The sequence below is a fragment of the Carcharodon carcharias genome, chromosome 33 (genome assembly GCF_017639515.1).
Source record: "Carcharodon carcharias isolate sCarCar2 chromosome 33, sCarCar2.pri, whole genome shotgun sequence".
Lineage (NCBI taxonomy): Eukaryota > Metazoa > Chordata > Chondrichthyes > Lamniformes > Lamnidae > Carcharodon > Carcharodon carcharias.
The window spans coordinates 375,794-392,057 of record NC_054499.1 but is presented as its reverse complement, the minus strand read 5'-3'; the positions used below and the strand labels follow the sequence as shown (position 1 = coordinate 392,057).

General features: G+C 51.1%; 1 protein-coding gene across 1 annotated transcript in view; it reads left to right on the top strand.

Annotated features, from left to right (window-relative positions):
- Window positions 1–15,816, top strand: part of LOC121272200 (calmodulin-binding transcription activator 2-like) — a 156,066-nt gene extending 140,250 nt beyond the window's left edge. The window contains exons 12-16 of the mRNA XM_041178725.1: window positions 10,882–11,060; window positions 11,722–11,800; window positions 12,887–13,190; window positions 13,567–14,066; window positions 15,625–15,816. Of these exons, the coding sequence (XP_041034659.1) occupies window positions 10,882–11,060; window positions 11,722–11,800; window positions 12,887–13,190; window positions 13,567–14,066; window positions 15,625–15,816 (1,254 nt within the window). The remainder of the gene's footprint in view (window positions 1–10,881; window positions 11,061–11,721; window positions 11,801–12,886; window positions 13,191–13,566; window positions 14,067–15,624) is intronic.
- Window positions 15,817–16,264: the final 448 nt, after the last annotated feature.

Sequence of the window (16,264 nt, the reverse complement as noted above, 5' to 3'; positions counted from 1 at the left end):
CCAGTGCAGACTGAGTCACTACATAATCTCACAGTGATCCCTGACAGAGCCCCCAGCGCAGACTGAATCACTGTGTAATCTCACAGTGATCCCTGACAGAGCCCCCAGCGCAGACTGAATCACTACATAATCTCACAGTGACCTGACAGAGCCCCCAGTGCAAACTGAATCACTGTGTAATCTCACAGTGATCCCTGACAGAGCGCTCAGCGCAGACTGAGTCACTACATAATCTCACAGTGATCCCTGACAGAGCCCCCAGCGCAGACTGAGTCACTACATAATCTCACAGTGATCCCTGACAGAGCCCCCAGCGCAGACTGAGTCACTACATAATCTCACAGTGATCCCTGACAGAGCCCCCAGCGCAGACTGAATCACTGTGTAATCTCACAGTGACCTGACAGAGCCCCCAGTGCAAACTGAATCACTGTGTAATCTCACAGTGATCCCTGACAGAGCACCCAGTGCAGACTGAATCACTACATAATCTCACAGTGATCCCTGACAGAGCCCCCAGCGCAGACTGAATCACTGTGTAATCTCACAGTGACCTGACAGAGCCCCCAGCGCAGACTGAATCACTGTGTAATCTCACAGTGGTCCCTGACAGAGCCCCCAGTGCAGACTGAATCACTGTGTAATCTCACAGTGATCCCTGACAGAGCGCTCAGCGCAGACTGAATGATTTACATTGTGGCCACACAGTGTTTTTATCCAATTTTGCCATTTTGTTGGTTTCTGGTGATTTGTATCTGAACTCCACCAACTGCCTTCGATAGCTTTGCCCAGCAAAAATCTATCCATTTCAGTCCTCAATCAATCCCCCAACATTCACAGTCTTTCAGGGAGAGAGTTCCAGACTCCCGCTCCCCTCTGTGAGATGCTTCCTCACATCACCCCCCGGACAGCCAGGCTCCAATTGGAAGATTCTGCCGCCTTGTTCCAGACTCCACTCCACCCCCTGTGCCCCCCGCCATCCCCAAACACACCCGAGCAAATAGTTTCTCTATAACGACCCTATCAAATTCTTCTCACAATTTAAACACTTTGAGATCACCTCTCAGCTCTCTAAATCTCAGAATGTAAACTAACTTTGTGCAGCCGAATCTCACACATTTTAACCACTTTAGCACCGGTATCATTCTGATCAGTCTGTGTTGGACCCACTCCCAGAGCTTCTCAAGGCGAGGTGCTGAACTCTGTTACTTCAGATGGGGGCTGTCCAATATTGTACACGTTTGAAGCATCGCTTTTGTATTCCATCCCTCTCGAGATTATGGCCAACCTTCAGTTAGACTTTTTGGTTTCTGTCTGTACCTGTCCAGTTGTTTTCTCGTGGTCCGTGTATTTGGGTGTGTGAATCCCTTTGCTTCTGCATTTTCTCACCAGTTTGAAAATATTCCAGTCTGTCTGTCTCAGATCCAGGCTGAACGACCTCACACTTTTCCACAATGAACTCCATCTGCCATAGTTTTGCCCACTCACGATCTGTCAGTGGTAACTTACTGCTTCATCTACATAGCCCGACCTGTCCATGTGCTTTGGAACTCAAACCCAACATGGGTCAGTTCCTTTGGAAACTGAGTTAAGGATAATGTTTCCTCTAAGCTTGTAGCTATGAGGCATCCTGAGTGTCCCCGTTCAGGTCATACACAAACCCACCTTTAAACTACCGGACATATGTGACCAATCAAAGAAACTTAAAGGGACCAAGCGGTTGAACCCTCAGATCAGTTAGAGGGAACGTGAGTGCTGAATCGTGCTATGAGCAAGCCAATGCTATCTGATTTAACTCCCCTTTCCCTTGCTGATGCCCACTCCATGGGCCTTGGAGCTTCCCTTGCTTTCTCACTGTGAGGAATCGCTCACACTCACTCCGCCTGATGTAGGGGAAGGCGATGGTGACATATCCGTGCCCCCATTCACCTTATTTTAAACGAAGCAGCCGTGATTATAATTGGGGGTTGTGATCACATTAATACAATCCAGCGGTTTGACCACCGCACTGCAGGCCCCAGCCCAGTGGTGGGAGGATCTGAGTCGCAGTCCCATGGGTTCATTAGTGACCCAGGGTCGAGTGTGGTGAGCATTGTGCCATGTGCCCTCTCGATGTCAGTGTGTGAATGTTTCCTCTTGTGCAGACCCTGCCTCACTGTGAGAGACAGGCGATGGAAGAATGAAGAATATTGATGGAACGATAGCAGCAGTTGTTGTAGAAATTACCGCATGCAAACAGACCATTCAAATTGTTCAAAAACTTCACACTTTAAGAAATATTTCAGTGGCTGTATAGCACTTTGGGATGTCCAATGGTCATGACAGGTGCTATATAAATGCAAGTCTTTCATTTTCATTCAACAGTCCATGTTGCTCTTCATTCTCGGAGAGAAATTTCATTCCCAGCTACCCACTCTGGTCCACATCCCTTCATTTTGCTTTTCTGACCAGCACTTATCTAACTGATTGTTAAACCTCGATGTGATTTCAGCTTCAATCACTGACTCTGATCGAGTATCCCACAACCTCGCGAAGCCTCTAGAAAAAGGGAAAGCTTCCTCACTCTCCATTCTAATTCTGTTATGTTTCATACTAAACCTTTGTCCTAGTTCTACACCACTCAACCTTTGGGAATTGTCCGTTTCCATCTACTCTGCCCCATCCCATCCCTTTATGATTCCAAATATCCTCTTCAGCTCCCTTGTCCCGATGAGACTGGCCCCAATTTCTCAGGTTATGCTTTGTAGCTGTATTCCCTCAGATCGGACAACATCCCCGTGAGTCTGTGCTCTTCACTCTCTAGCACCTCAACTTAGAAGTTACCATCTCACACTTGGTAAGATCTGCCACTGTTTTCCCATTACACCATCTTGCCAGTGCTTCTTAGTTTCCTTTGGCCCATAGAATTATTTATTGTGCCTTCTATTTCAGAATCATCTGTTGATGTGGATACCACTTCCTCTAACCTTATATCCAAATTATTACGTAGTATTACACAGAGTCCAGCACACAGACACAGGCTATTCGGCCCATCTGCTCTGTGCTGGTGTTTCTGCTCCACATGAGCTTCCTCCCCACCCCCCTCTCCATCTCCCCCCATCCCCATATTCTTCTGTTCCTTTCTCCCTCACGTGTTTATCCACCATCCCCTTAAATGTATCGATACTCTTCACCGCAACGACTCCCTGGGGTACCACCCTCTGGGTAAAAAAAGCTTCTCCTGAATTCCCGATTGGATTTACTTGTGACAATCTTATATTTATGGCCGCTAGTGCTGGTCTCCTCCACGACTGGAAACATCTTCTCTCCGTCTACCCTATCAAACTGGTTCATAATCTTAAAGATCTCTATCAGGTCACCCCTCAGCCTTCTCTTTGAAAAGAGCCCTAGCCTCTCGAGCCTGGTCTCATTCTGGTGACCCTTTTCTTCATCCTGTCTGCCATGATGTCCTTTGTATAAAATGAACATTGGGCACAGTATTCCAAGTGTCGTCTAATCAAGACTCTAACAAATGTAACATGACTCCTCTGCTTTTCAGTTTTCTCTCTCTAGAAGTGACTTCAAGTGCTTTTTTACAGCCACATCATCTTACATCACCACTTTCAGGAATTTGTTTATCTTTGCCCCTGGACTCTCGCTCTCTCTACCCCAATAAGGCATGTATTTTCCAAGGGATAAAATGACCTCTTTATTCTTCCAACTAAATGTTCAGCCTCACACTTAGCTGTAGTGAGGTCCATTTACCAATTACATGCTCAATCTGCAACGCCTTGAAGTATTTTGTCAGTCTTCCTCTGTATTAACTGCACCTCCCAATTTGGTATCACCTGCAACTTTTGGAATTGTGTTTCTGATTCCCAAGTTCAAAGCATTGGTGTAGATGCCGATGAATAATGATCCCAGTGCTGATCCCTGTGGAACGCCACCTTTCTATCCATTTTGCTGCTTGTCCCTTGGCTCTACCTTCGTGTTGAATCTATTACATAGCATCTTATTGCAGAGCTTTTGAAAATCCAAATATATTACTTCTACAGCATCACCCTCATCTACCCTGTTAGTTACTTTCTCAAAGAATTAGGTAAGGTTAACCCTTTGGGAATCCATGCCGACTAGTTTCTATTTTGAAGTGTTTTTCTGTTACACCTTCCAGTAAGAATTCCATTATCTATCCTACCACAGATGTTAAATTAATGGGTCAATAGTTTCTTGGAGTTAATCATTTTTCCTTTTTTATAAGAACCATATTAGTTGTCTGCCAATAGTGTGACACTCTTCCCATTTCTAATGATTTTTACATCTGTTATTCTAACCTTGCCATCTCTTATCTGTCTTATTTGAATCTTACACAGGTGCAGTCCAACCAGCTCAGCTTTCTGAAACAAAAACAGCTGGAAAAACTCAGCAGGTCTGACAGCATCTGCGGAGAGGGACACAGTTAACGTTTCCAGTCCGTATGACTCTTCATCAGATCTAAGGAAAAATAGAAAAGAGGTGATATATAAGCTGGTTTAAGGGGGGGTGGGACAGATAGAGCTGGATAGAGGGCCAGTGACAGGTGGAGATAACCAAAAGATGTCACAGACAAAAGGACAAAGAGGTGTTGAAGGTGGTAATATTATCTAAGGAATGTGCTAATGGGGACATTAAGGATAGAAAGCAGGACAAGCAAGGTATAGATAGCCGATAGATCGAAATAAATTTAAAAGTAGGTGGGAAAAGAAAAATATATCCCCTTTTTACATTAATTTATAATTTTTAAAATATATTTTTCTTTTCCCAACTATTTTTAAATTTATTTCGATCTATTGTTTTATCTCCACCTTTTAGCCCATTTCGATCCCTTCCCCCCACCCCACCCCCACTAGGGCTATCTGTACCTTCACCCCACCCCACCCCCACTAGGGCTATCTGTACCTTCACCCCACCCCACCCCCACTAGGGCTATCTGTACCTTCACCCCACCCCACCCCCACAAGGGCTATCTGTACCTTCACCCCACCCCACCCCCACTAGGGCTATCTGTACCTTCACCCCACCCCATCCCCAAAAGGGCTATCTGTACCTTCCCCCCACCCCACCCCCACTAGGGCTATCTGTACCTTCCCCCTCACCCCACCCTACCCCCACTAGGGCTATCTGTACCTTCACCCCACCCCACCCCCACTAGGGCTATCTGTACCTTCACCCCACCCCCACTAGGGCTATCTGTACCTTCACCCCACCCCCACTAGGTCTATCTGGACCTTCACCCCACCCCCACTAGAGCAATCTGTACCTTGCTTATCCTGCTTTCTACCCTTAATGTCACCATTAGCACATCCTTTAGATAATATCACCACCGTCAACACCTCTTTGTCCTTTTGCCTATGACATCTTTGGCAATCTCTCCTTTGCCTCGACCTATCACTGGCCCTCTATCCAGCTCTACCTGTCCCACCCCCACCCTTAAACCAGCTTATATATCACCTCCTTTCTATTTTTCCTTAGTTCTGTTGAACAGTCATACGGACTGGAAATGTTAACTGTGTTTCTCTCCGCAGATGCTGCCAGACCTGCTGAGTTTTTCCAGCTGTTTTTGTTTTTGCTTCAGATTTCCAGCATCTGCAGTATTTTGCTTTTATCCATCAGCTCAGTTTTCTTAAACTAACCAAAGTTTGAGAGAATATCAATTATCTCTCCCTACTTTCCACCTTAAATATCTTATTATCTTTTTTGATCGTCTCTTATAATGTCATGTCCACCATGTTATTCTTAAATACAGAGACAAAATATTTATTATTGTAAATATGCCATTTCACTGCCATTACTTTGGAGTTTATTGTGTGTATCCTTTAGTGGCTTTATCCCTATTCTGAAGTTTCTCAGTTACTTATGTACTTGTAGCAACACTGGAGTCAATGGGAATCGGGGGGAAAACTCTCCACTGGTTGGAGTCATACCCAGCACAAAGGAAGATGGTTGTGGTTATTGGGGGTCAATCATCTCAGCTCCAGGACATCACTGCAGGAGTTCCTCAGGGTAGTGTCCTTGGCCCAACCATCTTCAGAGAGTCGGGGGGAGGGGGAGAGATTTGGGAGGAGGAGAGTCATGGGGAGGGGAGAGACGAGGAAATTCGGGGGTAGGGGAGCGATGGGGGCAAGGGAGAGATGGGGAGTCAGTGGGGGAGAGGCGAGGAGAGTGACAGAGATTTGGTGGGGGGGGGAGGCGAATAGGTGGGAGATGGGGCGAGTGTTGGGGGAGAAAGGTTATACGACAGGGAGAGTGGGGGGGAGAATGGGTGTGAGATGGGGAGAGTTGTGGGGGAGAATGGGTGGGAGATGGGGAGATTGGGGGGTGGAGAATGGGTGGGAGATGGGGAGAGTTGGGTGGAGAATGGGTGGGAGACAGGGAGAGTTGGTGGGGGGGAGGGGGAGAGTGGGGGGTGGGGGGGAGAATGGGTGGGAGACGGGGAGAGTTGATGGGGGGGGAGAATGGGTGGGAGATAGGGAGAGTTGGTTGGGGGGAGGGGGAGAGTAGGGGGTGGGGGGGAGAATGGGTGGGAGACGGGGAGAGTTGGTGGGGGGGAGAATGGGTGGGAGACGGGGAGTGTTGATGGGGGGGAGGGGGAGAGTGGGGAGTGGGGGGGGAGAATGGGTGGGAGACGGGGAGAGTTGTTGGGGGGGAGGGGGAGAGTGGGGGGTGGGGGGGGAGAATGGATGGGAGACGGGGAGAGTTGTTGGGGGGGAGGGGGAGAGTGGGGGGGGAGAATGGGTGGGAGACGGGGAGTGTTGATGGGGGGAGGGGGAGAGTGGGGGGTGGGGGTGGGGAGAATGGGTGGGAGACGGGGAGAGTTGGTGGGGGGAGGGGGAGAGTGAGGGGTGGGGGTGGGGAGAATGGGTGGGAGACGGGGAGAGTTGATGGTGGGGGAGGGGGAGAGTGGGGGGTGGGGGGGGAGAATGGGTGGGAGACGGGGAGAGTTGGTGGGGGGGAGGGGGAGAGTGGGGGGTGGGGGGGGAGAATGGGTGGGAGACGGGGAGAGTTGGTGGGGGGGAGAATGGGTGGGAGACGGGGAGAGTTGGTGGGGGGGAGGGGGAGAGTGGGGGGTGGGGGGGAGAATGGGTGGGAGACGGGGAGAGTTGGTGGGGTGGAGAGTGGGGGGTGGGGGGGAGAATGGGTGGGAGACAGGAAGAGTTGGTGGGGGAGGGGGAGAGTGGGGGGTGGGGGGGAGAATGGGTGGGAGACAGGGAGAGTTGATGGGGGGGAGGGGGAGAGTGGGGGGTGGGGGGGGAGAATGGGTGGGAGACGGGGAGAGTTGGTGGGGGGGAGGGGGAGAGTGGGGGGTGGGGGGGGAGAATGGGTGGGAGACGGGGAGAGTTGGTGGGGGGAGGGGGAGAGTGGGGGGTGGGGGGGGAGAATGGGTGGGAGACGGGGAGAGTTGTTGGGGGGGAGGGGGAGAGTGGGGGGGTGGGGGGGGAGAATGGGTGGGAGACGGGGAGTGTTGATGGGGGGAGGGGGAGAGTGGGGGGTGGGGGAGGGAGAATGGGTGGGAGACGGGGAGAGTTGTTGGGGGGGAGGGGGAGAGTGGGGGGTGGGGGGTGGAGAATGGGTGGGAGACGGGGAGAGTTGTTGGGGGGGAGGGGGAGAGTGGGGGGTGGGGGGGGAGAATGGGTGGGAGACGGGGAGTGTTGATGGGGGGGAGGGGGAGAGTGGGGGGTGGGGGGGGGAGAATGGGTGGGAGACGGGGAGAGTTGGTGGGGGGAGGGGGAGAGTGGGGGGTGGGGGGGGAGAATGGGTGGGAGACGGGGAGAGTTGTTGGGGGGGAGGGGGAGAGTGGGGGGGGAGAATGGGTGGGAGACGGGGAGAGTTGGTGGGGGGAGGGGGAGAGTGGGGGGTGGGGGGGGGAGAATGGGTGGGAGACGGGGAGAGTTGGTGGGGGGAGGGGGAGAGTGGGGGGTGGGGGGGGAGAATGGGTGGGAGACGGGGAGAGTTGATGGTGGGGAGGGGGAGAGTGGGGGGTGGGGGGGGAGAATGGGTGCGAGACAGGGAGAGTTGGTGGGGGAGGGGGAGAGAGTGGGGTTTGGGGGGGAGAATGGATGGGAGACGGGGAGAGTTGGTGGGGGGGAGGGGGAGAGTGGGGGGGAGAATGGGTGGGAGACGGGGAGGGGGAGAGTGGGGGGTGGGGGGCGAGAATGGGTGGGAGACAGGGAGAGTTGGTGGGGGAGGGGGAGAGTGGGGTTTGGGGGGGAGAATGGATGGGAGACGGGGAGAGTTGGTGGGGGGGAGGGGGAGAGTGGGGGGTGGTGCAGAGCAGACCTGGGAAAGGCTGCAGAGTGGGATATGAACAGCAGATGGAAGAAGCAACTGGTTTGCACTATGCCAAAGGACAAGGGGAAAGAGTGAATGATGTGTAGTGACAGCTTTAAAATATCTTGGCGAATGACGTGCAACTTGTACACCCTTGACGTTGCTGACACCTAAAGCCTCGATCTTTGTTTCTATATTTGACTGTGCAAATAGAGCTTTAGTTAGTTAAGCAATTTAAACTCGCTTTGAGTCTTGCATCCTTGTTAATTTTAGATATGCTGAAGCCATTCTGCGTGTCCGGGCTGGTGGGGGGTGGGTGCTGCTTATAAATCATCTCCCAGCCATGCTGCATGTCCAGAGGTGGGGGGTGCTGTTTATATATCAACTCCCAGCCACACTGCATGTCTGGGGGGTGCTGCTTATATATTAACGCCCAGCCATGCTGCATGTCCGGGGGTGGGGTGCTGCTTATATATCATCTCCCAGCCATGCTGCATGTCCAGTGGCTGCTTATATATTATCTCCCATCTATTTATGGCAAGGTTGTTGAAGGAAGGTGATTAAGTCAAGGGTTTGCAAAGTAGGATCAAAGTGACTGTTTATCTCCTGTCACACACTGAGCCAAGAGAAATGGTTCCGAGGGGAATAAATATGTTTGTGAGGCAACGTGGAATTCATTTTTTCCATTTGTGGGTAGTGGAAAATGTTCGACCTGCTTCCAGCTTCTCATCTAACATCTCAGTGTCTCCTCTTGCCATCTGTATCTCTGGCCCAGGAAGGATATAGTGCTCCTGGAGGGAGTGCAGCGCAGATTGACCAGAATGATACCTGGACTCCAAGGTTTAAATTACAGGGAGAGATTAAACATGAACTAGAGATTGTATTCCCTGCAATTTCAAAGGTGAAGAGGTGATTTGATCAAAGTCTTCAAGATTTTGAGGGAAACAGACAGGATTGATAGATTGATAGGATTTATAGAGAGAAACTGTTTCCACTGGTTGTGAAGTCTGGGCCTGAAAATGAGAGGCAGACTGTTCAGGAGTGAAATGAGGAAACGCTTTTACACACAGAAAGATGACAGAAGTTTGGATCATTTCTGCAAACGGCAATTGATCCTGGATCAAGTGTTAGTTTTAAATCTGAAATTGATCGTTTTTTTGTTATCCAGAGGGATTGTGGGATCTGGGGCACTCTGACTTGTCTGTTCCCGCTTGACTGTCCCGTTCTGCTGTACTAGCTGTTCACTGTGCTGCTCTGACCTCTGTGTGTATGTGCGTCTTAACTCTGGCAATGTGTCCGGCTTGAGACCTGCAATGACTAAATCTTTCCTGGACATCAAGACCAATTCTGTTGTGATTTTGTTTGTTACACCACAGAGAGAAGTCACGGAGCCACCAGCTCAGGGAGTTATTAAATGTCGCTGTTGCAGTTTCTAATCAGTTAACTCCCATCACTTGACACAAGGGTAATCTTAATCACCATGAAAAAGGGTTGTGCAGCAGTGAGGGTCCTTGCACTTGTGCATCGAGCTCATTCACCTCTGCCAGCAATTATCGTGTTGGTTACGGGATAATTATTGGTGGGAGCAGTAACGTGACAAGTGTGAATGAGCTTGATCGTCTGAGGATGTGAACGGTGCTATAGAAATGCAAGCCTTCCCTTCTGTTGACTCTCTGACTATCTTTCCTTGCTAAGGAAAGTCTGTGTGAGGCCGAGAGGCCTCAATTGCTTGTCCAGCTTCTGCTTGTCAGTTTCGCAGTTAGAGAGACTCAGCCATTGAACTCAGCTGGGGGTTGTCACTGAGAATGTGGCTTGGACAGAAGGATTGCATTGAGGTGCTGGACATCGTCCCTTCTGATGGTATTGGGCACCTGCTAGGCTTCAGATCCGTGACTGCTGTTCCACTAGTAGGTGTCACAACGATCGGCCTCTCAATCCCGCTGAACTTGACTTTCACACGTGTGAGAATGGGCTGTGAGGATAGAGATGGGGAGCAAGAAACCTGGCTGCTATTCCTATTCTTGATGATGTCGTAGCTGCAAACAAAGGCCAAGTCAGGGATGGCTCCAAAACTGTCCCTTATAACTGAGTCAGCAGAGAACACTCGAAGGGTTTGAGTATCGCGCGGACTCCTTTCTCTTCAAGGACTCTGACGTCGAAACTGTTCTAACATCGCCTTCCCACAGATTGAAAGCAAATTGTGTTCGTGTGAACATAAGAAATAGGAGCAGGAATAGGCCATTCGGCCCCTCTACCCCGCCCCACCCTTCAATAAGATCATGGCTGATCTGCCCCAGGCCTCAACTCCTCTTTCGTGCCAGCTCCTCATAACCCTCAACTCCCTGATCGTTCAAAAATCTACCTACCTCCTCTTTAAATACTTTCAGTGATCCTGTCTCCACATTCCAGACACTCACTGCCCTCAGAGAGAAGAAATTCCTTCACATCTCAGTTTTAAATGGGTGTCCCCTTATTCTGGAACTATGTCCCCGAGTTCGAGAATCCCCCACTAGTGGAAACATCTGCTCAACATCTACCCGGTCAAAGCCCCTCAGAATCAGAACAATTGTGTAGTGTGTGTTTCTCTTCCCTCCACAGGCCTCTTCAGACTCGTTTGAGGAACGAATCATTGCTGTCTGCGAGACCATGATGTCCCGCTCCTGTTGGCTCCGCTCTGAGCGCCTCATTCACGGCATCAGTTTCCGTGGCATGACACTACTGCACCTTGCTGCGGCACAGGGATATGGCCGGCTCATTCAGACCCTCATCAAATGGAGGCAAGCACCTTGATGCTGTTACACAGCCCCGGTTACGCCCAATACCTCACACTCAGTGCTGTAATCACAGCTCCGCTTACATCCAACACCTTTCCCTCGGTGCTGTAATCACAGCCCTGGTTACACCCAGCACCTCACACTCAGTGCTGTAATCACGGTTCCGGTTCCACCCAGCACCTCTCCCTCGGTGCTATAATCACAGTCCCGGTTACACCCAGCACCTCACACTCAGTGCTGTAATTACAGCCCTGGTTACACCCAGCACCTCTCTGTTGGTGCTGTAATCATAGTTCCGGTTGTACCCAGCACCTCTCCCTCGGTGCAGTAATTACAGTCCCGGTTACACCCAGCACCTCACACTCAGTGCTGTAATTACAACTCTGGTTACACCCAGCACCTCTCCGTTGGTACTGTAATCATAGTCCCGGTTACACCCAGCACCTCTCTCTCGGTGCAGTAATTACAGTCCCGGGTGTACCCAGCACCTCACACTCAGTGCTCTAATCACAGCACCGGTTACACCCAGCACCTCTCCCTCGGTGTTGTAATATGGTGATAAATGTAACCATACCAGGCAGGAAATGGCTTGCCTTGGTGAAACCATGTTTTCTTGGATTTGAGGTTTTGGTTGTAATATTTACCATGTTTTCTAATCCTGCAGGATGGTTAATGCAGAAAGTTTAGATCTGGAGCAAGAGGTGGATCCCCTGAACGTTGACCATTTCTCGTGTACCCCTCTGGTGAGTCCTGTCAATTCCTGGGAAAGAATTGGCAAATCTTCTGGCTGGTGTTTAGTTTATTTAAGTGGGTGAAGGACAGGAGGAGCTGTCAGATGTGGTGGACAGCTCACTCCTGGCAGAGGAGGTCCTTCACCCACGTAAATAAATCAGGGAGCCCAGTTGGCTGATGGCTGGTTTGTGACGCTAACGGTGTGGGTTCAACTTACCGGCTGAGCTCATCCATGAAGGCCCCGCCTCTCAACCTCGCCCCTGGCCTGAGGTGTGGTGACCCTGGGGTTAAACGCACCACCAGTCGTCTCTCTGTGACGAGAGAGCAGCCTGTGGTCCTTCTGGCTAGAAGGAGCAGAGGCTCCAAGCCCTGAGTCTTTGCTGAAACAGCTGCTCACACCACCAGGCAGCGGCTGGTCTCAGTTTGACTGGACACTCCGTGTGTGGATATCAGTGAAACTGGGGACCAGGAATCAGCCCAGAATCAGCAGCAGGGGTGAAGAATGGTGCCTGTGGAAACTGGGGAGGGGGGAGAAACCCAACTGATCGGGAATGGACAGCACACGTCAGTCACCAAGACCCTTCGCTGGAACATGTCTCAATGAGCCTCGGTAGGGGATGGTCAGAGAGGTTTGAGGAAACATCCCAAAGGGGAAGAGAGAGGGAGACGGAATTAGGGAGGGAATTCCAGAGCTCAGGGCCCCCCCCCCACAGGCAGCTGAAGGGCTAGCCGCCGATGGTGGAGCGATGGGAATCGGTGGGGGGGGTTGCTCAAGAGGCCGGAGTTGGAGGAGATCAGAGATCTCGGAGGGTTTTACAGCCAGAGGAAGTTAGAGAGGTGGGGAGGGGCTGCGGGGTTGTGGAAGCATTTGAGAACAAGGATAACATTTTTAAAAATCAAGACACGGCCAGACTGGGAGCCGATGCAGATCGCCGAGCAGTGAGGGTATTAGGTGAACAGCACTTGGTGCAAGTTGGGATACAGACAGCAGAGGAGCGGGTGAGCTGAAAGCATGATTGCAGAATGTATCGGAGTGTGACCTGGAGGCTGTTCCTTTCTAGTTGATTAAGCCACTGGCCTTGTTTCTATTTCTACAGATGTGGGCCTGCGCGTTGGGGCATGTTGAAGCAGCTGTTACCCTCTATGGATGGAACAGCCAAGCACTTGCCATCCCGGACTCGTTGGGACGCCTCCCTTTGCATGTGGCACGTTCCCGTGGTCACGTGAGACTGGCTGTGTGTCTCGAGGAGCTGCAGAGACAGGACTCTCAGGTCCATGGGAGCTCACTGAGGGCCAGGCTACCTGACATCGATGGAACGGACACAAACTGGCAGCTGTGGATGGGCAGCAATCCTGAAGCGAGCAAGGCCCCTTCACCCCTGTCAGTGAGCCCAGATACAGGTACAAGTGCACTTTCCAACTCTCTGTCTGCCTTCTCTAAACCCCTGCTCTGTTGATAGAGTGGACACCTTGCCTGTTTCTGCACTGGACCCAGGATTAATTCGTTCATCTTTGCAGGTTCTGGATTAAATTTCTATTGGAGCACTGAACTCTCGAACCGTGGGACACAGAGTTCCACACAGCATGGTCAAGGCCTCTGCTTTGGGACTGCACAAAGATAGACTTCCCATTTCGCTTTGTGGCGCTGTATTTTACAGCAGAAAGTAGAGATTCAAAGTCAGGTTTTTTTTAAAAACTGGCGTGTACGTTTACAGCTCCCAGTTGGTAGCCGTGCTTGTTATGTTTGTCGTAATCTGCCTTTTATCCTTCCACACAGGCCTGAGCACTGTGAGCAGTAACTCATCTCCATCCTCATTGTCCGAAGGCTCGGGGCCTCTGTCAGTGACCTCTGCATACTCCAGTGGCTCTGTGCACAGAGACACGCCGGTGACCAGCCCTGAACTCTGCCCGACAGCTGAGAGAGATATCGCGATGGAGGTCTGTGAGCCGCAGCAACAGCCGGCTCTCACCACCGTGTCCTCTGCACCAAAGGATCACGACAGGACAGCCCTTTGCATCGAGAATTCCGCTGTTGCAGAAAGTAAGGATAAGCCTGGTAACCTGTGGTACCTGCACGAGGACAGTGAGCCTCACAAAACACAGAATGGCGGCACTGCAGAATCACACTTCTTCCTGGACTATGAGGCTACTTTAGTGACTAACAGCACGAGGCAGTTTGCAATGGCAACAGGCAGAGATTCCATGGAGACTGAACTCCTACGATTCAGCGAAAATGTCGAGAATGAAGAGTTCTTGCCCTCCGTCGATGTATTACAGGTGAAAGAGAAAGCTTGCGCCCAACTAGCAACTCCCTGTGCTCTCCCCGCTATCCTTACCAGCTCCACCCCATATCCCACCCCTGCCCCTAGATCCAGTCCTGTTTGTTGCTTTCTCTGGAAACCTCCACTTGTTCCCTGTCTCCCAGAACGTTTATGGCAAAGTTCTTTTCATTTATAGATCACAGTAAGAGTTCGGTCCACCTCAGCCTTCTCTAACCTTGCGTCTCTTTGACCTGGTGATTGGCCAGCTATGTCCAGTTTGCTGATGGAGCAATGAGCAATCCCACCCATGCACTTGGGGAATCTCCCTAAACCCATCAACCGCGCTGGTCAACAGCGGGCTTGGAAACATCTCTCAAAGATTATCCCCCTGACCTTCTGAACCCAAACTCTTCATTGGTGTCCATTCGTTCCCCTTCCCCCACCCCTTCTGTGAAATAATTTTCATGCAACATGTCAGGCAGTGACCATCTCTAACAAGAGAGAATCTAACCGTTGCCCCTTGATGTTCAATCGCATTACCATCACTGAATCCCCGACTATCAACATCCTGGGAGTTACAATTGACCAGACTGAACTGGACCAGCCATATAAATACTGTGGCTACAAAAGCAGGTCAGAGGCTGGGAATCCTGCAGCGAGTATCTCACCTCCTGACTCCCCAAAGCCTGTCCACCATCTACAAGGCACAAGTCAAGAGTGTGATGGAATACTCTCCACTTGCCTGGATGAGTGCAGCTCCCACAACACTCAAGAAGCTCAACACCATCCAGGGCAAAGCAGCTCACTTGATTGGCACCCCATCCACAAACATTCACTCCCTCCACCACCGACACACAGTTGCAGCAGTGTGTGTACCATCTACAAGATGCACTGCAGAAATTCACCAAGGCTCCTTTGACAGCCCCTTCCAAACCCACGACCACTACCATCTAGAAGGACAAGGGCAGCAGACACATGGGGAACAACACCACCTGGAAGTTCCCCTCCAAGTCGCTCACCATCCTGACTTGGAAATATATCACTGTTCCTTCACTGTCGCTGGGTCAAAATCCTGGAACTCCCTCCCTAACAGCGCTGTGGGTGTACCTACACCACATGGACTGCAGTGGCTCAAGAAGGCAGCTCACCACCACCTTCTCAAGGGGCAGTTTTTTAAAAAAATTCTTTCTAGGGTGTGGGCTTCGCTGGCTGGGCCCAGCGTTTATTGCCCATCCCTAATTGCCCCTTGAGAAGGTGGTGGTGAGCTGCCTTCTTGAACCGCTGCAGTCCATGTGGTGTAGGTACACCCACCGTGCTGTTAGGGAGGGAGTGCCAGGATTTGGACCCAGCGACAGTGAAGGAATTAGGGGTGAGCAGTGAAACGTTGCCCTTGCCAGTGACACTCGTCCCATGAACAATTTGTTTTAAAAGAAACAGGATATTAAAGTCTTGAGCACAAGTTGCTGCATTTGTACTGGTGGCTTGAATCTGATCTTCCCCTCTTACTCCACAAGATGATCCAGTTATCGTTTTCTGATCTGAAATCTCTTATCATCCACCTCCTTTCCCACCAGGTGGATATGATAACTTTGGCTGAACAGATTATCGATGCCACTCCAGAACGTATCAAACAGGAAGATTTCAACACAGTCGACACACCTCTGAAAGAGCGACAGGACAATGCAGCTATCAACAATACCATGAGCTGGCTGGCCAGCTACCTGGAGAATGTAGACCAGCTGCCCAATTTCTCTCAGCACAGGTAACTCCTGCCCTCGGAGGGTCCAGCAAGTACCTCCTGTCCCTCGGAGGGCACAGCAAGTACCTCCTGTCCCTCGGAGGGCACAGCAAGTACCTCCTGTCCCTCGGAGGGCACAGCAAGTACCTCCTGTCCCTCGGAGGGCACAGCAAGTACCTCCTGTCCCTCGGAGGGCACAGCAAGTACCTCCTGTCCCTCGGAGGGCACAGCAAGTACCCTTACCTTGGACAGTTTCTGCTGAGACCTTCCAGCCATTGTGAAATATGAGGATATTGGGACAGGGGATCTGATGGGATCACTGGGACAGGGGATCTGATGGGGATCATTGGGACAGGGGATCTGATGGGATCACTGGGACAGGGGATCTGATGGGGATCATTGGGACAGGGGATCTGATGGGGATCACTGGGACGGGGTACAGTACTGGTGGGGATGGGTCTGTCACATAATAACAC